Source organism: Pipistrellus hanaki (genome assembly GCF_964339955.1).
Source record: "Pipistrellus hanaki genome assembly, chromosome: 15".
In the NCBI taxonomy this organism is placed as follows: Eukaryota; Metazoa; Chordata; class Mammalia; order Chiroptera; family Vespertilionidae; genus Pipistrellus; species Pipistrellus hanaki.
This window is the reverse complement of record NC_140517.1, coordinates 14,595,740-14,619,470: the sequence shown is the minus strand read 5'-3', so window position 1 is coordinate 14,619,470 and position 23,731 is coordinate 14,595,740. Positions and strand designations below refer to the sequence as shown.

The window sequence follows — 23,731 nt, the reverse complement described above, 5'->3', positions numbered from 1 at the left end:
TGACTGTTAAATTAATGCACTGTACACCTTAAATTTGCAGAATGTTATATGTCAGTTATATCTCAATAAAGCTGGGGGGAAAAACTGAAAGAGAGAATGAGGGCCATGAAAAGGAAAAAAGGGCATGTGCTATGAGGGCAAATAAAAGTTTTTATAACTGCCTATCAAATTTTCTAACCAAGGCAAAATAAAAATGTTTAACATATAAAAGTTATAAGGTTAATATAAACATCTTTTCATATTTGGTCAATAACATCAAACATGGTATATAGATTGATTTTCAAAAATATTAATAAGGAGAAAGTACTGTCATCTTAGATAATTTATAAGCAATTATAAATTTAATTATAATTGCTTATAAATTATAATTTATAAGCAATTATAAAAAACCAATCCTTATAGAAATACAATAACAGATAATTCTTATATAATGCTTAGGTACTTTATTTATATTAATTCAATTTATCCTATATAATCCTAGAAAATGGGTTCTCTTGTATGGAAATTTTACATATGGGACAACTGAAGCACTAAAAGGTTAAGTAACTAGACCACATCTATTTTGGGCAGAGGCAGGATTCAAAATAAGACAGTTTGGCAGTCAAGGAGATACAGATTTTACTTTTGAAATCCAAAGCCCAGTAACAAGCTATAGAAAAATAAAACAAAACAGGAATCAGAAGGCCTGATTTCTATTCCCAGGTCTGCCCTTGCACAAGGGGTACAGTTTGGAGTAAGTAATTTGATTCCTTTTGGGACTGTATTTTCACTAATCTGTTCACTGAGAATAGAAGAAATTGCCTAGTCTCACTGGCTTGCTCCGAGAACTGAGAGTGTTCACAGATCCTTTACTCTGCAAGAACTGAGTGAAAGTTGGTATTGCTGAGTCAAGATCTTATCTTTAGATTGTCCAAACATTTAGTATGAGTTCTCGGCAAACAAAATAAACTTAATGTCAATAAATGTTTGTTATGTGAATAGTTTCAGAGATCATTTCAACTCTAATTTGTTCTGGATTTGAACATACAACCACAACTAAAAGTTCACTGGACCAACTATAGTGAGGTTTCATAAACCATTTATAATCCTTCTAAGAGGAGAACCAGTATAGCTATTCCATGGAGAGGAAAAAAAATTAAAAAGTGCTATCTACCTCCTTCCTAACATCATTCCTAGATGCACTTTTCTAAAAAACACGGCTGCCTCTAGCACCTTGGAGCACAGTACTGTGAGGAAAAGTGTGCTGTCAGCAATTTGAGTTTCAGCATCGTGATAAAACACTTAGCCGATGGATCACTCTGTATTTTTCATCCTCCAGCACACAAAGCACAGTACTTCCATAAAGTAACCTTTTGCCAAGCTTCTCTTTATCAGTTTTATTTATCAAAGAACCAAGGACAACTTCATTGTGCACTGAAGCATTCCTTATTGGCCTCCTTTATTGACCTAACCTTCGCCCTGCCAATCCTTTCTAAAAAAGGATTGACTCTGCAGGGAATTCATCTATGAAAATGAGGACAATACATAAAGGTTAACATTCTCACTTCTAAAACTATTACAAAGTTACCAGGTGGGGTGGAGGCAAAGAACTATCAATAATCTGTTACCGTTTTATTGAGACATCCAAATCTTTCAGACAGTCCACAATGGTGCTTCTGTGCCTCTGCACTGCATTATGATCCGTCTGCACAGTCTTCAACAAAGATGTCAGAGCTACATATCTGGATGAAACGAAGTTGCAGGAGAACAGAATTAAAATGTAAAATTCAGGGTGTGTTTTTTCTGCCTAAAATAATAACAAAAAATGTCTAAAGACTAAGGGAAAGCACATATTTTAAACATGTAAAAAAAAAAAAGACAATAACTATAATGGTAACATTTTAAAGGTATAGAAGACACATTAAGGTAATGACAACCAGAAGCAGCCTTGAATTTAGAATATTTGCCAATATTCATGGCCAAGTCCATTGCAACTTCTAAAAGTGACTGGTTCAATTATTTCAAGTACTTCCAAAAAGTACAACCAAATAAGCAGATAATATGCCTTTTTGGGACCTTAGCCCTAAAATGCAAAAGGAAATTATTTCAATTTTACCATTTGTATTTACTCTGCTTTTGAGACTCATACAAAATTTTGAGTATAACATCCAAGTATGAAAAATTCTTTTGGAAGGAGGAGATAATTCAGGATATCACAATAATTATTTTCACGTGTTTTTTTTTTTTTTTCAAGTTTAACAAGGTAAGAAATTTTTTTCTCCTGATTAAAAGAGGGGAAAGGCAAACAGAATAAACTACAAAGAAAAGATAGTACTAATAAATTTATCTACTTTAAGTAGTCACCCTGGCCAGTGTGGCTCAGTTGGTTGGGTGTCGTCCTGTGTGCTAAAAGGTTGCTGGTTCAATTCCTAGTCAGGGCATATGTCCAGGTTGCATCCCTGGGAGGGGGCATGCAGGAGGCAGCTGACCAACGTTTCACTCTCACATTGATGTTTCTCTCTCTCCCTCTCCTTCTCTAACAATCTTTTAAACACACACACACACACACACACACACACACAAATAAATGGAATTGATAAACACATTCTATATTGGGTCAGTAAACTTCAAGCTACCTGCAAATATCCAGTCCTCTGCTATCTGGTTTTGTAAATCAATTTTTATCAGAACAGCAACGTTCATCAATTATATGATCTATGACTGTTTTAATGCCAACAGGCACAGCTGGGTAATTGCCACAGAGACCAAAGGCCCACAGAGCCTAAAATATTGACCATTTGGTCCTTCACAGAAAAACTTTAATGATTCCTGATTTATAATATGCAGAGGTGTAAAAATTAAGCCACGAGGCAAATCCTCAAATTCTTTACAAAACAATAGTTTTAAGACCAGACTAAAATAGAAATCCTGAGTTTCCTCAGCTGAAGTTCTAGATAAGTCACTTAATACATGTATGATCTTGAGCAAAGTCACTCTTGAAAACAAACTTTATAATAACAAAATATAAGACAGTTTTCAATTGCTTTACCTAATATTCTTGTCATTGTTCAATAAGAAACGACCCAGGATATTTATGGCTAGGACCTAAAGAAAAATAGCATAAGTTAAAAATCTAGAAAAATTAAAGATTTCTATTGTTTAAGGATCACTTCTGGCCTCTGTTGAGTGCAAACTATTTATAGGGGGTAGTTGGTATTTTATGGCCTGGAAAGACCAGAAAGTTCTGAAAATCAACAACGGTGTTTGTTGCACAACAATGTGAATGTACTTAATGCCACTGAACCACAGATTTGTTGTTGTTGTTAAACTGGTAAATTTTATGCTATATTCTAGTTTTTTTGGGTTTTTTTTAATGAAAATGAGCTCTATTCATGAATATAGACTAGCTTCAACATAACATTAAGTGAAAAAAGTAAAGTGCAGAACGATATACACGATATGTTACCATTTTGTTTGAAAGGTGGGAAAAGGAAAAGAATCTAAGTTACTTTGGTTATTTAAATAATGTAATCTAAAAAGAACTATACACAGATATTATATTATAGTAAATTTATTTCTTATAAGACTATCGACGAGTTATTCTTACATTAATAAATGATTGAAAGAATGAATAAAATAATGAGGGAGAATTCTTCCTTACAGAAGAATTCCAGTTATTTAATGAGGACAAAATGAGGGAAACAGAGAAGTGTCATTAGATCACCACCCTAACAACTACTGCAGACAAGATCTTCTGAAGAATAAAATTGATAGGCAAAAGTCTGAGGAGAACAAGATATCTGCATAGTATTAAAGCATCTTCCACAAAATATTTTTAATTACAAAGGGAAAAATAACTTTACAGTGGAAAGACACAGCAGACACCACCTTAATCAACTGACCAAGGTTAATATCACCAGTACCGAGACAAATAGATATAGCATGTACCTCCTGATATGATGTTAAGAAAGGCACATCACTTCTATGATAGTCTTACCAAAATGACATAACCTCAATCTAATTATGATAAAGTATCAGACAGAGCCAAATTGGGGGACGTTCTAAAAAGTAACTGATCAGCCCAGCCAGTTTAGCTCAGTAGTTGAGCATTGTATGAACCAGGAGGTTAGGGTTCGATGCCCAGCCAGGGCACATGCCTGGGTTGCCGGCCAGATCCCCAGTGAGGGATGTGCAAGAGGCAGCCAATCAATGATTTTCTCTTATCACTGATGTTTCTATCTCTCTCTCCCTCTCTGAAATCAATAAAAATATATTTTAAAATAAAAAGTAACTGATCAGTGCTCTTCAAAGTGTCAAAGTCATGAAAGAAAAGGAGAGAGAGAGGAACTGTCACAGACTGGTGGAGACTAAGGAGATGTGACAATGAAATGCAAAGTGGAATCATAGATTAGCTCCTGGAACAGGAAAAGGACATTAGTAGGAAAATTGGTGAAATCTAAATAAAGTCTATTGTTTCTGTAAGACTAAAAATATTTCAAGTAAAAAGATTTTAAAAGTAGGGAAGAGAAGAAATACACATATACAAACACATTTAAATTTTTAAAAAATCCCTGAAAAAATACATTATAAAATGGTAACAGTACTCCCCACTAGTAGAATTGAGAGTCATCACATGAAAACTACAGGCAGATGTTTTCTTCCCTATATATCTTCTGTACTGTTTGAGTTGTTTTACTGTATGTGTTTATTTCTATATAAAAGCAAATATTTAAGACATTCTTCCCAAAAGTTAATTTTCAAATGGAATACATTTCCAAAGTGCTAAATCCAAATCAATTATTCGAGATGAAATGTTTAGGGAGAAGAAAATATATTAAAAGACTTACTCGCAGTCCACTCTCTGACTTAATATCCATGATAGTCAAAACTGTTTCATAAAGAATAGCATTTCCTACATTTTTACTAGTCTCTGTATTAGTGGCAACCTGAAAAGACACAGAGGGTGGTACACAATGATAAAACAATGCTTCCAAAAAATATCCAGAAGTAACAAGAGACATTTTGTGATTGATTATAGCCACCAATGAGGAAACACAAATAAAAATTGCTCCATATAACCACAATCATTCCACTCCCTACTATACTAAGATGAACATTTAATATAAATATAAGGCAAGTTTGGCCTACTCACCTGTGCTAATATATCATTCATAGCTTCACTAGAGTCATCATCATTTCGTCCTAAAATTCTTAATAACCGTAAAATGCGTACCTAATGTGCAAAAATATGAGAAATGTCAACAAATTACGTCTGGAACAAAGAAACTTTTTGCTTGGTATGAAATTCAAGTATCTTTTTTTTTTCTTCTAGATGTTTCCTGCATGGTTTGTCTCCTCAGTCATCGTCCACAGGACTCTGAGAAGTCGTAGAAATATGCAGGCGCAGACTCAAGGCCCGGCTTTCTCTCCAACATTGTGGAAAGGGACTGTACATCACGGGGCAGAGCCCTATGCTCCCCTACGCCACTTGGACAGAGCCCGGGGAGAGTGACCTCCCGGGGTATCCACGTTGGGGAAATTTAAGTATCTTAAATGAAGTCTTGGATCCCATTAGAAATGGTAAAAATTCAAACAGAAGATTTTAAATACTATCTTCAGAGAAATGGCATGTGTTTCTGTGTCTTAAGGAAGTTTTTAGACAACCACAGCTAAAGGATGCCACCATCTGCAGAGCTGCAATACAGGCATACCACGGAGACACTGAGGTTCAGTTCCAGATCACAGCAATAAAGTGAGTGGTAGCCTTTTTGCTGGTGTAAAAAATAAAATACAACATCTGCAAAGTGCAATAAGCAAAGTATAATAAAACAAGTATGCCTATAAACTGATGTCTCTATGCAGTACATAATTTTGATTCTAACTATAATATCTTTCTATTAATTTTATAAAATACAGAACTGTGTCATTATTCATTTATTAATGTAATTAATCAGTTAACTATAAAATTCTACCTGACACAAAGAGGGAGGAAACGCTCTATTCAAAGCTATTAAACATAAACCATAAATTCAAAGCTTTCTTCCCAGCTCACCTGCAAAAAGGGGTCACTGATACCAGAAACATCATGTTCTGGTGAATATCCGGACATGATGAGGTTCTTTAGAATACGAACTAATTGGGGCACAAGCTGCAGGGAACAAAGACGCATCAAAAAACAGTGAACATCAAAGACTTTCTCATGAATAGGCAGGTAATTTGGCTTAGAAAAAGGGTACAAGGGTCTGAGTCCAAGCAAATGGTATTAATACAATATACTGGTATATTGTTGGTATTGGTTAAATATAACTTAGGAGGCTCTAGCCAGTTTGGCTCAGTGGATAGAGCATCAGCCTGCAGACTGAAAGATCCCAGGGTTTGATTCTGTTCAAGGGCACGTGCCTGGGTTGCAGGCTCAATCCCCAGTAGGGGGCATGCAGGAGGCAGCCAATCAATGATTCTCATCATTGATGTTTTTATCTCTCTCTCCCTTCCTCTCTGAAATCAATAAAATTATATATATATACACACATATATGTGTGTGTGTGTGTGTGTGTGTGTGTATATATATATATATATATATATATATATATATATATATATATAATTTTAACAACTCAGAGTATTTTTACTAAGAATTTAAATTCAGATAAAATTAGACTTTTTAACTCCAGAGTTATATATGCAAAGATACTATAATAACAACAAGTCAGAAAGCCTATGGGAAGTAAGTAAAACAGATGCCTATGAAGCATATTGCATTTCTACGTCAATAGATTGACATACTTAGGTGTGGCACAAACATGCTCAGTTTTTATCCATTCACAACATTTGGATATAGTGCTAGCTTCACATATACAAACATCTGAATATAAAATGGTATCATACCCAAAATACTAGTGACCTTATTAAAATTATAGTTTTAAAATATACTATCTCAAATAGAGAAAAAATGTTTTCTCTTCTTGAGATAAGCTAGTTATGTCTTTTTCCAACTAACAACAGAGAATATAAAAGCTTCCAACACTGACCAAGTGAAAAAAGATACACGAAAAATTGTATCTTTCACCTTAAGATGATGCCAAAGCCATGAATATCTAAACTCATTTAACAGCATTTTCAGTAAAATTAAATTTCAGCACCTAATTATACAGACTGATCTGTCACCTGTTTTCCTATCTAATCTTACTAATGAAACTTCCTTGTGGTCAAAATTCCCTTTTTGTCTTTCCTTTACTTTGTTCATTTAGTCATAACACAAAAGGAGGCAATTTTATTACCAAGCTGAATTAAAGATGCTTTAGATGTTATTATTAATTCCCTTCTGTTGATTAACCATTTAATGTTAAAACCCTAATCCAATGTTTGCCACAATAGGAACTTTTCCAGTCTCCAACTAAAAACTCAATTTAGCTATATAAATAACTTTAAATATCTAAAAGTTAACAAGTGTACACAGTGAACTGAATCACCTTTTCTTCTGAGGCAATGAGGACTGCCCCAATTTTGCTACAACTCAATTATTTTTTCTCATTGTATTTGAACTCTGTCTCCTCCCTACTCCCCAACTCTAAAAGGGAATTAAGATAAAAACAAAAGTCAAGAACGCCCAAGGTATACACTTAAAACATTTTCATAATCCTAAGGCCACTTCTAAATATAAGAGAGCATAATCTGTGTAAATTTAAATAAGCTTGGCTATAACACTTTAGAATTAAATGATTCATAAAGTTACCCACACAAAAATCTAATTTGGATGACTCTAAAATTAAAACAAATCTAAGCCACAGAGAGAAGCCACATTAAATCTATCAACTGTGGGCCGATTTATATTAGAGGTAAAAATAATATAACTTTATACACTACTTTAAAATTAACATAATAAAATCAGGATTATCTAGTTAACAAACTCTGTACAAAGTCTCGCCTTACATACTTTCCAATGGCCTACTTTTGTGTACTACATAGCCCTAATAATTTTTTAATCTGGTTTAAATCTTGAAGAAGTCCTTTTTCCTTGCTTTATTCATTGCCAAAAGGCCAGCACACCACATTGGATCACCCTGGGTCAACAAAGCACAAATGTCTATATGTTCAGCATACTAATTCTTGGAACCCAGCTTTATTATTCAGACAAAAACACAAGTTGCTAAAACGGATGACAGGACAAACAAAAAGTAAGATGACAAAGGGAAAGGCTGCAGCCATGAAAATCAGTTGATGCCCACCTGCTCCAACTCAAAAATCCTTTTTATATTCTAACACTTCCAGGCAAAATAAGTGCAGGAAAGGGGAAAAGAAAAGCTCTAAGTCTGAACTGAAAGCTCAGAAATTCACACGCAGCTTTTTTAAAGTCTGAGGTTATCCACATATAGCTCTAAAATATCTACTTCAAAAAGAAGCAGTGTTTGTGTCAAGGCTCCAAACTGATCTGGAATTGCCATCACCAAAACCACTGGGATGCTGCTCAAGGTTTCTCAAGCAAAGATAAAGGAGAGGCAGAGAAGGAGGCTTACAATTCAGGAAAGGCTACAACTGAAATCCAAGGCTGACTTTGGAATCGAGTTTAAGTGACAAGACAAAAAACTGGACTAGGGAGTTAGCCAAAAATGCTAGAACAAATAACTCACAGTGTTAAGCATAGCTTCAGCATTAGTATATTTTTAACAGCCACATTTGTGGATGGATACACAAAAGCTACTAAGAACCTAATGCCAGCATGCACCATCTAAAAGAGGGTTAATTCTTACCTTTTCATTCTAACATACAGCAGGATTCCAAACAGACAACAGGAACAAAACATACAAAGCAAGCATTAGGGACAGATACAGGTCTCATACTATTTTACAATAATTTAATCAAGACATAAACATCTAAGGGGATGAAAAGGGAAGGAAAAAAAAAAGAACTGCTATTAGAACCTCATCAGATTTAAGTACAAAGTAAGCCCCACTTATGGAGTGATCAGCGCCCTATTAAAAAAAAAAAAAAAAAAAGTAAATGGATGTAACTCCAAGAACAGTCTTTCTCTGAGTCCTCCTTACTATTGCCTTCTAAAAGTCAGTGGAGAAAACAAAAATTTCCACTTTAGAATGCTGTAAGAAAGGGAGGAAAGGAGAGAGTTGACAAAGCTAGAGACTTCCATTACCGAAGTCAACAGCCTAAAATGAACAGTGGGACCCTGTATTTGGTAAAAGTTAATGTCAAAGTTCAGTCTGCACTTTTCACCTTTAAAAAAAAATGAGATCACCTGCCTAAAAATAATAAACCACACAAACACATTCCTGTTTATATTCTGACGGCAGGTTACAATTTCTGACTTTAATGTGAAAACAGCAGATAAAGCACATGAGAAATTGGTGTGTCTGCTAACAATGAGTGAAGATTTCTATTATAAAAGGTAAAAATCACTGAATTATTGCTAGTTCTTAATATGCCTAAATCTGGCTTCCAACCCTAAACACAGTGGCTCTGGTTAAATCCTTTATTCAGCTTCATAGCTTCCTTTCAAAAGAAAATTTATAAGTGAGAACATCATGTACTTTTCAGAAAAATCATTTTCAGGAAAGACTTAGCATGTTGAATGGCACCTACCTTTCTGAAATGTGCAAGCATGTCTGGGCTTCGCTCACACATTTCTGTGAGGAGGACTACAGATGTGTGAAGGACACCTGAAAGAAACGAGCAAATGAAAACTAAAAATGAGGCTGCATGTATTAGTCAACTTTGTAGAACAGGAATTTGAGATCTGAAGGTCACTTTCAAAAGGATAGTTGCTACTTATGTTTTTTAATCTCCCGAAGAATCTACTAAGCATTAAGGTGAATACAAAGGAGGTATTTAATAGATGCTTAATGGTTAAGTCAGTCAAATTAGAATATTTTAAACAATTACCTGACCAAAATAATTGCTTTCTAAAATATGACAACCAGTCCAGCCAGCCAGCGTGGCTCAGGGGTTGAGAGTTGACCTATGAACCAGAAGGTCACGGTTCAATTCCAGTCGGGGCACATACCCAGGTTGAGGGCTCGATCCCCAGTGTAGGGCATACAGGAGGCAGCTGATCAATGATTTTTCTCATCATTGATGCTTCTCTCTCTCTCCCCCTCACCCTTCCTCCCTGAAATCAATATATATTTTAAAAATGAAAAAAAAAACAACCAGTACAAGCGTCTCTCCATCTGAGAATATACATAAAGACATGCTCACAGTCAAAATAAGCTGGATATCACCTGCTCCGTACTTAATATGCTCTTAGCTGAATTCTGATAGACAATTCAAGAAGCAAACATCTTAATGAGAAGTTAAATTTCCAGATAAAATAAATCAGAACTTCAAAGTACAGTCATTGTGGATGACAAGGTGAATTTGCTTGTTCCAGAATGAGGGGGGGGGGGGGGGGGGGAATCACACAATAGCTTCCACTAACAAGTTCCCTAAACATTCATTCAAGTATTTTTTTGAGCCTTCTAGTTTTAGGATGGAATTAGTCAAATTAAATACACCCTACCATTTTTTTTTCTCTTTGCATTTAGGACAAACATTTTCTTTATTCAAAACTTGCTTCACTGACTTCAAAATAACAATAAAATGTTTGAGAAAGAATAGTTACATATTAATTCCTCTTAACTTTTATATAAACATATCTAGTATGCATTTCAAATTCCTGTTACAAGTAACCTAAAAGAATTTTCACAAATCTTATACTCTTACCACAAAACAATAAAGAAATAATTTTTTCTCTAATATAAAGTAGCCAGGAAATCAAAGAACTTTACACATGAAAATCGAGGATATCATCATTTGTATATTACAATGAATATTAGTAACTGAATACAGTACTTTTAGTATAATAAAAGAGGACCAGAAATGAAAAACAAATTTGCTATGAAGTTAATCTTTAATTGTAAAACTAGGAAAGGAGAGTGGAAGAGAGATTGGACTGATCAGCCCTTCCTGGAAAAGTGTCCAGCACAGCAGAAAGGCAACTCGACTACACTGAGACAGAAGGCTGACACTGCCCAAAGCTTTTTCTCTTTCCCCTTCTCCTTCAGTACTTTACCAAATGCACCCAAATCACATTACCATGGTTTTTTTCATTCAGTAAGTTTTTTGTTGCTGGTAAAAACATCTCCATAAGTTCAGGAACCTTCCTGATGACATGAACAGCACACAGTGCTGCCTATAAAAAAAATTAAAAAGACAAAAGATTTATTTCAATTAGGACAGGGCAACTAATCGTATAAAGAACAACAACAAAAAGCCCTTATCAACTAGTTCACCTACTAGAAAAATAAAGAAGAAAAAAGATATCTGATTTATTAACAGGTTAGGGCTTTCTAATTTATATGTACCATTGCATCAATGAGAACTTCTAGCTCACCTGTCCCTCTATTCATATATTGCAAAATAAGTAAATAAAATTTTTCTAAACTAGACCATGGTTAACATGAATTTACCAAGCAAGTTAAACATAGCTTATGTGGCCTTTCAAAGTAAAAAATAAAGTCTTCCATCTATGATAATCATTCCTGAGTAAGATGACCAAACAAGGATTTTATAAAAACATCATGCGACTGAAAGATACATACTGCAGATGCTTTAAATCTGCTGTTACTTCTCATAATATCTGTATCTTCCTCAATTCTCTCTCTGCTGACTGACATCAAGAAAATCATTTGAAAGACATTTAGCTTATCTCTCCCACAGAAAAGACTGTCATAGCTTGTTTACTGGAATGAAAGGTACTTTCAGAGACATATATTGGTTACCCCACAAACTAACCATATTTGTTGAAGTAGAATACTATATGTTTAGCCACATTAACAAGAAAAGGTTTTTAACTAATTCTTCCCATGAGATAGAAGATTCCCCCCCCCCCCTAATTTACACTATTTAAGGAAATAATATACTTTCTGAACAAGAGCAGCCCACCCATTCTTTAAGAGAAAGGACTGTATTTGGTTTGCACACATCATTAACAGTGTTTGATCCTGGAAAACAGATCAACACCTCTGCCTCACACCGTTAATATAGAAGGCACAGTAGTGTGTCTTCACTTCTTGGAGTTCTACATTTTATAACCTTTATTAAGGTTTTAGGGTTCAAACACAAAAAGTAACAATAAAATGTTTCCAACAATAAATAAAAGCAGCCGAGACCGGTTTGGCTCAATGGATAGAGCGTCGGGGTCCTGGGTTCGATTCCGGTCAAGGGCATGTACCTTGGTTGCGGCCATATCCCCAGTAGGGGGTGTGCAAGAGGCAGCTGACAGATGACTCTCTCTCATTGATGTTTCTAACTCTCTATCTCTTTCCCTTCCTCTCTGTACAAAATCAATAAAATATAAATAAATAAATAAATAAATAAATAAATAAATAAATGCAGAGAATAAGATCACTGTCATGCATTACTACTCCATTTAGACATATCAACTTTAGAAAGTGTGTTCTTTATCATTCCCTAATAATTATCTATAATAGGTCCCAATGGAAGTGCACTTCCACAGATATAAAAGCGCTAGGACAAAGGCTAATTATTAGGATGGAAGTAAATTTATAAATATTGATTCATTATCACTTTAATACTGTTTAGAATCAGGTAATTTAGGAAGCAAATATGCCATCTAGGATATCCAGTTATGGTTGATTTATAAATAATTTCCCTGAAAAAGAGGAATTAAAAAAATTAAAGTGTTCACAATCACTTATCAACTGGAGAGTTAATTAGTAACAAAAAAAACCTCCAAAATCAGTATAAAAATAGATTTTGATTTATAAATACCTGATTCATATATATTCATATCTACTGCACAGAGAAAGACATATTGTATATATACATCAGAGGTTTCAAAAATGAATAATTCGCTTTCTCATTTCCATCGTACTCCCTAACACTAACACAGACATTTGGTTTTACTAACAGTTACCTTTTTTCTTAAGTAAGAGTTGGAGGTCTTCAGGAGTTTCTCTACCTCTCCTGCAAGATCTCTGCACATTTCTGAAGAGCCCATGCAGCCGAGGGTACACAGTGCTAGCCCCTGTACATACTGCGTGCTATGATTAAGATCACTGCCAAAGAAAGAAAAAAGTAGAAATGAATGCGTTGTGTCTGGTGCTCCCCATGAAGAAGCTTCACAAGAAAAGGTTTTAACTAATTAAGACAGGGCAACCAATCTCATGGCCGATGTGGCTCAGTGATTAGAACATTGGCCCTCACACCAAAGGGTCTCTGGTTCCAGTTCCAGTCAAGGACACATACCTGGGTTGCATGTTCGCTTCCTGCCCCCTTGTGGGTGTATGCGGGAGGCAACCGATCAATGTGTGATGTCTCTCTCTTACATCCATGTTTCTCTCTCTCTTCCCCTCCCTCCCTTCTACTCTCTCTGAAAAAGCAATAGAAAAATATCCTCAGGTGAGAATTAACAAAAAGCAGCTTCACAATCTACCAGTAAAGAGGTAGCTCTGCATAATTCATGATTAAAAATATCAAACTTTATTGATAGGTTTCAGATTCTACATTATAATTAACCCTTAAGAAACTACCACTTGTGTAGTTTTGGTATAGTATTAAAGACTATCCATAGTTATTTGAAAGATTATTAACATCAACTTCCTTTTTCTAACTACATTACCTATAAAAGGCTGAATCTTCATATATTTCAATTAAAACATATTACAAGAATCCTAGCTCAGTGGATAAAGCATCCACTTTGGCTCAGTGGATAAAGCATCGACCCGCCAATTGAAGGATTGCAGGTTTAATCCCAGTTAAGGGAATATACCTGGGTTGTAGGTTTGAGCCCCAGCCCCAACTGGGGCACATGCGGGAGGCAACCAATCAATGTGACTCTACCATTGATGTTTCTCTCCGTCTCTCCCCTTCCCTCCCCCTCTCTAAAAATCAATGGAAAAAATATTCTCCGATGAGAATCAACGAAAACAAAAAACATACAAGAAACTGAAAACAGGAGCATCTATTAGGCCAGATACTACAGAGATTTTTAAAAATGTAAAATAATGCCATTCTTCTCATGAATTGTTCTTGTTATGAAAAATATTTCTTTTCATTTAAAAATGTTATTTAACACATAACGGGTTCATAATGGCTCATTTTAAATAAACTAATAAGTAGTTTCAGTCTTTACTGAAGACCAAAGGAAGGAAAAGAAGGCCAGGCTGCTCTCTCCACCAATTTGAATATTTTAAGTTAAAATTACTGGTGAAATGAAGCTTACTAACCATGGCTTTACCATCTAGGCTTCCAGTTGCTAAGAATATTTAATTGACTTTTCATTCATTTTATAGTAATTAATTTGCATAATGCAAATTCTTAAAATATATCCAATTTTAAGGATTTAATGTCATATGAGTTTTCTAGGCCAATGAACAATGGGGTAAAGATGCATTAAGGAACATAAAAACTGCTGATACACTACGATGTCCTACAACACAAACAAAGAGGGAGGGAAAAGCACACAGAAAAGCAACCAGAAAAATCCCATTTATTATCAGGTTAAAAAAATAAACAAATGATCCAAAGTCCTTAATAAGAGCTTAGACTGCAAGTGCCATATCAATTTCTAACTATTAATAACTCTCCCTAAATTCACTTGGCCTTTGGCTGGATCTCATTAAAATTAAACACAAAGATTTCTTTTTTGCCTATGTGCCTCATTCTTCAGTTTTTACCAAGCTATACCTGAGTTTGGTATTAACTCTCTAATATGAACTTGCTGCAAGGCAGAACTGCCAAATTATCAGCATGTGATTGAAGGCTTGGGTAATAAGGGCAACAGAGCATGAAAGAACAAAAATTTAAGAAACTCTCAATGGCCTGAACAGAGTAAATGTATAAAAGAGTCATGCTGAAATACTAGAATGTAACCTCCATGATACCAAGAATCTGTTCCTTTTCCTCAATTCTCCATCCCCACAGCTTACAACAGCTACTCACATGCAACAGGTATGCAATAAATACTGGTTGAATAAATGAATCAACTTAGTATTTTCATTATTAATATTTATTTCAAGACCAAAAAACAAGATTCTCCCAAAATTAAGTTCACAGACTCAATATATTTACATGATACATGCAATATTTAGAATCAAATCATTAATTCTTATTTTGGAATTTCTCATTGTCCATTGAGAAATTGTTTTTTTAATACATTTTTATTTATTTCAGAGAGGAAGGGAGAGAGAGAGAGAGAAACATCAATGATGAGAGAGAATCATTAATCGGCTGCCTCCTGGATTCCCTACACTGGGGAATCGAGCCCCTAACCTGAGCTTGTGCCCTGACTGGGAATCGAACCATGACCTCATAGGTCAACGCTCAACCACTGAGCTATGCCAGCTAGATGTCCATTGGGAAATTTTAAAGTAGAACATTATTTTTCACAGGAAATTATAAGAGTTCAGTATTTATAAATTCTATATCCCCCAATTCTATTTTATGTCAAAAATACAAATACTGCAATATAATAGAAATCTAAAAAATGAGATTAAACATATTAAAACAATCCAAAAAGTTCTTTTACTGTAACCAATAGCCCATGAGAACTTCCATGGGTTTCTAACAGAAATTTGTTATAAGAGAAATGCTGGAAAGAACTGCTAAATTCCCTGCTTGGGTCCTCTAATTTCTCCATAATGGCAAGCATTCCTCAGTTTGTAAGTTAAACAAATATAACTGGACTAGTAAATCAGTAAAGCACCCATTTAAAAAAAATGACTTATACACAAATATTCATAGGGCTACATATAATTCCACACAATGGATATCTTGGATTAGACCACAGACAAGATTTCTATTTTTAAGTAATGTTTATTTAGAATATATACTGATAATTCTTTAATAAATGTAATATGTTCATTATTCATATTATTCCAACTCCTAGAAATATAAGATAAGAAAGCTCAGATTTACCAATGTCTTTTCTATTCTATGAGGGTCCAAATGTTATTTCATTGCTAAATTGTGCTTTTATACCTGAAGATGTATAGCAACACTTTTATTTAATTAAATAATCTCCTGAGGAAGTTTTAAGCCTTTGCTAAGTTTCTTTACATATAAGCTACAAAACCAAAGCAATTGAAATATATTCTAGAGAATAAATATAAAACCAGTAAATAGCCGAAGCCAGTTTGGCTCAGGGGTAGAGTGTCGGTCTGAGGACTGAAAGGTCCCAGGTTCGATTCTGGTCAAGGGTATGTACATTGGTTACGGGCACATCCCCGGTAGGGGGTGTGCAAGAGGCAGCTGGTCGAAGTTTCTTTCTCATTGACGTTTCTAGCTCTCTATCTCTCTCCCTTCCTCTCTGTAAAAAAATCAATAAAATATATATTTTTTTAAAGCAATAAAAAAAAAAACAACCCAGTAAATAGAAGATGCCAAGATTTACTGGTATATTATAGGAAAAACCTAAAATCACAAAGTAGTCCCTAGAAGGAAATGTTAAGACTTACTTCTTACTCATGAACACAGATGACAGTGTGCTGATTTTGAGGGGAAGAGAGTAGGGGTGGAAAAGAGTATAGGGGGGATAAATGGTAATGGGGAAAAATGAAAGAAAAAAAATCCTATATAAAAGCCCAGCAACTGAATGGCGGAACCAGAACCGGTCAACTAGTCACTATGACGCACACTGGCCACCTGGTGGTCAGTGCGCTCCCACAGTGGGAGAGCTACTTGGCTGACTGGAATGAGTGGCTGCACCTGCAGCGGGAGCAGCCACTTAGCTGACCAGGATGAGCAATGCTCCCACAGAGGCCAATCCCCGCAGGCCATGCCCCCCACTAGTGCACAAATCCGTGCATCGGGCATCTAGTCTAGTATATATATAAAGAGACAATAAAGTATGACAAGGCAAAATAAGATTTAATACCAAATAAATTAATCAATTCTATAACTTTAAAAAAAAACCTTACTTTTTGATACAGTTGGTCATGAGAAGATGGACATCTTGTCTTTCATCTAATAACAGCATTGCCCCTAAGTAGCCAATGCGTTTGTCTGTGAATTTTTGAGAGGCAATAAGCTTGAGGCACTCCAACTGCAAATTAAAAAAAAAAGAAAGAAATTAAGAAATTGCTGCCACAATCAGGAAATGTTTTTAACCCAGATTAAAGTAAATAGATATAACCAGTATCACCAAACCATCTAAATGACAAAGATTCAGGATCTTCAGGTAGCTTAATAGTAATCAATAGCCGAAGCCAGTTTGGCTCAGTGGTAGAGCGTCGGTCTGCGGACTGAAAGGTCCCAGGTTCGATTCCGGTCAAGGGCATGTACATTGGTTGCGGGCACATCCCCGGTAGGGGGTGTGCAAGAGGCAGCTGGTCGATGTTTCTCTCTCGTCGACGTTTCTAGCTCTCTATCTCTCTCCCTTCCTCTCTGTAAAAATCAATAAAATATATTTTTTTAAAAATAGTAATCAATAAAACAGATCATCTTGTCAAGATTCTATGACAACCTTACCTTAGTTCTACAGATTCATGCAAAAGTATTATAAGGTATTAACACATTTCAGACGAGGAGTTTTATTGCTGGCTTTACCCAATGGCCAGATAAAGTTTCTATTGAACAAGTACAAAAACCGTTTTACATAAATGTTAAAGGCACTCTTTAAAATAAAATACCCACTGCATTCTGAAGTTATTTATTTCATGTTCTTACAAGCTACTATCTTTTTAAAATATGACACTTTGTAAAACACTGTGTAATGTGAAGCAAGAATTCTCTTGATCTGTTCACAATGTGTTAATAAACCCAATTCCTAATTTAATCCCCAGGTTACCCATTTAAAGTCTGATTCCTATTTTGAATATCAAAAAATTCAAAAACTAGAAATACAACAGAGTGCCAAAGACTGCTGCCCTGCACATCAGGAATGTACAACTGCAGAAAAGACAGAAAATAACTAAATTTAATATAATGTTGTAAGTGCTACAGTACAGCCCTAGCCCGTTTGGCTCACTGGATAGAGCAACAGACTGCGGACTGAAAGGTCCCGGGTTCGATTTCTGTCAAGGGTACATGCCAGAGTTGTGGGCACTATCCCCAGTGAGGGACTTATAGGAAGCAAGCTATTGATATGTTCTCACCACTGATGTTTCTCTCTCTCTTCCTCCCTGAAATCAATTTAAAAAAAAATTTTTTTTAAAGTAAGTGCTACATTAAGGGCTTAAGCCAATACTGTGGGAGAAGTTAGGAATCAAATATAGAAGAAGGAAAAAAAGCCAGAGGAAAACTCAGTAGTGGATTAACCTAAAAATTTTATATGCTTTTTTTTTCTTTATATAATTGTTAGAAATACTCAGAGTTTAAGAGTCTTTGTTAAACAGTTTGTTACTACTTAGTTTTTCTTGAATGTTACAATCACTGTGCTGCATTTTATCATTCCATCTTAACATGGAAAAGGTCAAACATACCCCTCTACAGGAGTAATTTTCAAAGGGTGTACACAGTTAAGACTCCCAAGAGTTTTTCAAACTATGCTCCCATTTAGAATCACCACATTCGCAAAGGAAGGGGCGCAAATGCAGACCCATGTACACAGGAATCTAAGATCCTGTGAGACTACTTCCTGCCTGAATTTGCCTATAAGTTCAAAAGTAAAATAGAGGAAAGTAAGAGTTCACAAATAAAATTGTCTGGAGTTGTTTAAAAATTGTTTTCTTAATGTACCCGCATTAAAAAACACCTAAAGGTATCAGAAACTATCATGAGCAAGTCAAAGAAGAGGGAACCATCAGGATCAAAAACAAAAATGTCTCCTGAGATCGACAAAAATTAGGTAAAAACCATTACCTTTCCCCTATACATTCAAGTTAAATTTTTTTTTAAATTTCAGAAATAGAAGATGATGAAAAGTCATTTTTACAATGTCAGGAGAAAAATTACTGAAGTGAATGAGAAAAATCAGAAGATAAAACATTATTAGAAAAATCTTAACTCTTTCAAACTGAAGGTTTTTAAATCTTGCCTTTAGTAAGACTAAATAAATATTTTAGAGGAGAAAGGAAATGTTCTTAGAATCAGGTAACACTGAAATTTTTATCATATTTACTGAATCATGCTTCTGGCAAAAAACAGGCATTACACAATAAATTATCCAAAAATATCTTATTAAGATAAACTAATGAGAAAGACATTAACATTACTTTGTATTTTTTTAAGACCAAGTTTTAAGTTAGTCACACTAAAAGTCACCAGTGACTGGTGAGTAGAATTTGTTGTTTTTGTGATATTTATTTAAAATTTACCTAAAAACTGCCGGGACCGGTTTGGCTCAATGGATAGAGTAGTCGGCTTGGGGACTGAAGGGCCCTGGGTTCGATTCCGGTCAAGGGCATATCCCCAGTAGGGGGTGTGCAAGAGGCAGCTGATCGATGACTCTCTCTCATTGATGTTTCTAACTCTCTATCTCTTTCCCTTCCTCTCTGTACAAAATCAATAAAATACATATATTTTTTAAAATTTACCTAAAAACTAAACAGCAAAAAGATAAACTAAAATTTAAAAGAACCAATACTAAATTAATTCTTTTTTAATATTCTCAATGGTACAGTGATTTTGCTTTAAGAATAAGAATTTATTTTTTTAAAGGTGACAAATTTTAGGGGAAACATAAGATTATACAGCTGCAAATGGCACTTGAAATACATCCTCCAATGAAAGATTAACCCAGATCACACTTCACATTTAGGTGGAGGTAGCTAGCAACAGTGCTGAGGATGTACCATGTTTTATCAGGAATGTTATCAAAGTTTTCACATATTGAAAAAGAAAAAGGTTGGAGGGCGGTACAATAGGATGTGGAAGGAAGGATATCCAACAATCACTAAAACACAACTCAACTTTCTGTGTGAGCTACTCAAGAAAAATAGTAATCAAGTAAATGTATCACTCCTTAGGTAATAATCTCAAATTCATCCAGTAGTATTATTCCTCACTGAAGGCTACTTGAAATCCCAGGTGAAACACTGCTAACCCACAAATCTAGCAAATACTTTAAGATCCCAGTAAACAGCCCAGCTTTTATATTCACACCAGAAAATTTTTGCTTTTACCTGTGAGCAGTCAAAAGACAAATGACAAACTTGGAAAAAATATTAATTCACAGTCATAAAATCCTATGTAACAGGATCCTATAAATTGATTTTTTTAAAAGACCAACAACTCAAGCCAAAATCGGTTTGGCTCAGTGGATAGAGCATCAGCCTGCAGACTGAAAGGTCCCAGTTTGATTCCGGTCAAGGGCATGTACCTTGATTGTGGGCACATCCCCAGTAGGGGGTGTGCAAGAGGCAGCTGATCAATGATTCTCTCTCATCGATGTTTCTAACTCTCTATCCCTCTCTCTTCCTCTCCATAAAAAATCAATAAATTTTTTTTAAAAGACCAACAACTCAATATAAAATGGACCAAAATATGAACAATACAAAGAAAACAAAAATAATTCAAACATGAAATGGAGTTCAATATCTTCATAAAACAAACGCAAACCCAACTAGAATTTTACTAAAAGAAAAAAAATTATTGAATTGTACACTTAATAAAAGTGATTATATGATATACAAAACTGCCTTAGTGGGCTGGCTAGCATAGCTCGGTTATTGAATGTCAACCTATGAACCAGGAAATCACAGTTTGATTCCCGGTCAGGCCATTTGTGCAGGTTGAGAACTCAATCCCCAGTGTGGGGCATGCAGGAGGCAGCTAATCAATGATTCTCTCTCACCATTGATGTTTCTCTCTCTCTCTCCCTCTCCCTTCCTCTCTGAAATCAATAAAAAACATATTTTTAAATGCCTTAGTGAAATTATTACAAAAAAAGAAATGCAAATCAAATCCATACTGAGATACTTTTAACCCACTGTATTAATAAAGATTAAAAATTGTCACAATAGTGCAAGGGCATTAATGGCAGGAATATAAACTGGCCCAAACTGTAATAAGAAAGATCTGGCCTATCTAAATACACATACCGTTTGACTCAACAACTGCACTTTTAGAAACTTATACTACAATTCATTCACACATGTGTAAAACAATGGATATTATTCAACAGTAGTATTATTTTAAATAGTAAGATTAGAAATAAATGTCCATTAATAAGGCATCCATTTAACAAACTATGATTCATACATATAAGCTGGATATACTATCACAAGCATGTCAAAACAACTGGGGAAATAGAATGAGGAAGCTTCTTATGTTCACTGGAGGCCAGGTGCACAAAATTCGTGCACAGGAGGAGGAGAAAAGGGAGGGAGAGTCTCTCAGCCCAGCCTGCATCCTATTGCAACCCGGGACCTAAACCAGCAGTCGACATCCTTCTCGCAATTCATAATGCTGCATGCACCAGTGATCATACTTTTTATACAGGTGAAAGGCGTCTTGCTGTTGTATGGGCAGCTACATTTTTTTGCCCTGATGATAAAAAGTAGTACATAACATGATCCTTCTGAGGCAGTATAACGTTTTCCCCATCTTTTATTATATAGGAAATGAGCTAATCTTCATGACATTAATAAAACAGTGCAGGCCGGCCGAAACCGGTTTGGCTCAGTGGATAGAGCGTCGGCCTGTGGACTGAAGGGTCTCAGGTTCGATTCCGGTCAAGGGCATGTACATTGGTTGCGGGCACATCCCCAGTAGGGGGTGTGCAAGAGGCAGCTGGTCGATGTTTCTCTCTCATTGACGTTTCTAACTCTCTGTCCCTCTCAATTCCTCTCTATGTAAAATCAATAAAATATATTTTAATAAATAAATAAATAAATAAATAAATAAATAAATAAAACAATGCAGGCCAAAACCGGTTTGGCTCAGTGAATAGAGCAACAGCCTGCGGACTGAAAGGTCCCAGGTTCGATTCTGGTCAAGGGCATGTACCTTGGTTGCGGGCACATCCCCAGTAGGGGGTGTGCTAGAGGCAGCTAATCGATGATTCTCTCTCATCGATGTTTCTAACTCTCTCTCTCTCTCTCTCTCTCTCTCTCTCTCTCTCTCTCTCTCTTCCTCTCTGTAAAAAAATCAATTAAATATATTTTTTAAAATTATTTTTAAAAAATAATAATAAAAAAATAAATAAAACCGTTCAAACAGTATGTGACAGTATGTATTTTAAATGGGAGGGGGCGAGAACATATATATCCATTGTCTGAAGATGTATAAAATATCTGTGGAAGAGGAGCCAAGAAATGGATGCCAACCAATGCCTAGAAAGAGGGATACGAACTCTAGCTGGTGTTGCTAAATGGTTAGAGCATCCGCTCTGTCAAGGGCATGTACTTGGCTTGCAGGCACCATCCCAGGCCTGGTGGAAGCAGCCTGTCCCCCCCCTCTCTCTCTTCCCCATCTCTCTTCCCCCTTCCCCCCACCCCATCCACTCTATCTAAAAATCAATGGAAAAAAATATGCTCAGGTGAGAATTAACACAAAAAAAAAAAGAGAGAGAAAGAGAGAGGGAAACTAAGTGATTACAATAAAGTAGAAAGCAGTTTTCATCACATATCCTTTTGTATCTTAAATTTTGCATCAGTGAACTATCAGCATCTATTCCAAAGAGATAAATAAAATTGGACTAGGAGGGAAAAAATTTAAAACTGCAGTATAAAATGAACTTATATCTAACTTATGGTTAGAAAAATTCATATTATAATTTAAAAGGGAAAATAAAACAACTTAGGGAAATCACGTGTACCCCTTCCAAACTGGAACACATATATTTCAAAAAATGACAAAAAGCATGTGTCTTGGAATCTTTTTGAAAAAGACTTTGAAAGTTTAAGACCAGAATCTTATAAAAAAAAAAATATATAACTCAGTAAATGGGAAGAATCAGGTTTTCTAAGATAACAGGTTCATAAAGAACAATTGTGCTATCCTATTATACTTGTGAAACTCTGAGCAGCTTAAGAAGGATGTTCATTCCTTATCTCTAATCCCCAGGATGGCTCCCTTTTTCCTGCTGACGATAGTTTTGTATTCTTCACCTACTATCAGTTTCTCCCTGTCAACAGCACTCTTGCTATACTTGCTTTTCCGCACAACTTTCTCCCTCCACCAAACCTTTCACCCCAAAGGGCTAACTGTAATAATTCTTTGCTACTCACTGATTTTTTTAAACATTTACTTTCCAATTGTTTGGAAACACTGTGGTTTTGCTTTAATTTAGTAAACTCCTGCTGGGCATACATCAATATGTTTGACATTGTCTCTGATACCCAGAAGGGCACAAAACCAATAGTTGGATATGTATCATAAAATATGACATATACACTATGACAGTTACGCACAAGCTACTATGAACACAAAACTGAGGAAGGGCACCCAATTCAGGCTAGAAACAGTAAGAAAACATCAGAGAAAGACTTCTTTCTCTGTATTGAATACATAGTGGAATAGAAAGAAACCAATTTAAGTCAGGGGCTGTGCCTCCCTAATCCTATTTCTAGCTAAACTATTTCAACAAGCCTCAGGTTTCCTCATCACTATGATAAGGAAGCCACGTTGTGGAAGACAGCCCTAACATTCTCCACTCGCCTAATTCTCACCAGTTGATCCTTGAAGTGGCCTCAAATTTTTTCCCCAGAAGCATTCCAGGCAGCCTTAGCAACAAGCCTAAGAAATTGGAGTTATCAGCCCCCTTTGGGACAAATACAGTCCCTTAAGAAGTGGTTCCCAAACCGATCAAAATCATCTGGGAGAGTTTTGAAATATAAGTCACCCCAGGATAATCTGATGT

At 35.5% G+C, this 23,731-nt stretch overlaps 1 protein-coding gene across 2 annotated transcripts in view; it reads right to left on the bottom strand.

The window, feature by feature from the left end:
* Positions 1-23,731, bottom strand: part of AP1G1 (adaptor related protein complex 1 subunit gamma 1) — a gene marked incomplete at its 5' end in the record, with an annotated part of 70,382 nt that overhangs the window by 21,035 nt on the left and 25,616 nt on the right. For both annotated transcript variants that reach the window (XM_084906705.1, XM_084906704.1), the window contains 9 exons: positions 1,608-1,721; positions 3,029-3,084; positions 4,827-4,925; positions 5,132-5,212; positions 6,032-6,127; positions 9,571-9,647; positions 11,062-11,158; positions 12,905-13,046; positions 16,908-17,032. In XM_084906705.1, coding sequence (XP_084762831.1) covers positions 1,608-1,721; positions 3,029-3,084; positions 4,827-4,925; positions 5,132-5,212; positions 6,032-6,127; positions 9,571-9,647; positions 11,062-11,158; positions 12,905-13,046; positions 16,908-17,032 — 887 coding nt within the window. The remainder of the gene's footprint in view (positions 1-1,607; positions 1,722-3,028; positions 3,085-4,826; positions 4,926-5,131; positions 5,213-6,031; positions 6,128-9,570; positions 9,648-11,061; positions 11,159-12,904; positions 13,047-16,907; positions 17,033-23,731) is intronic.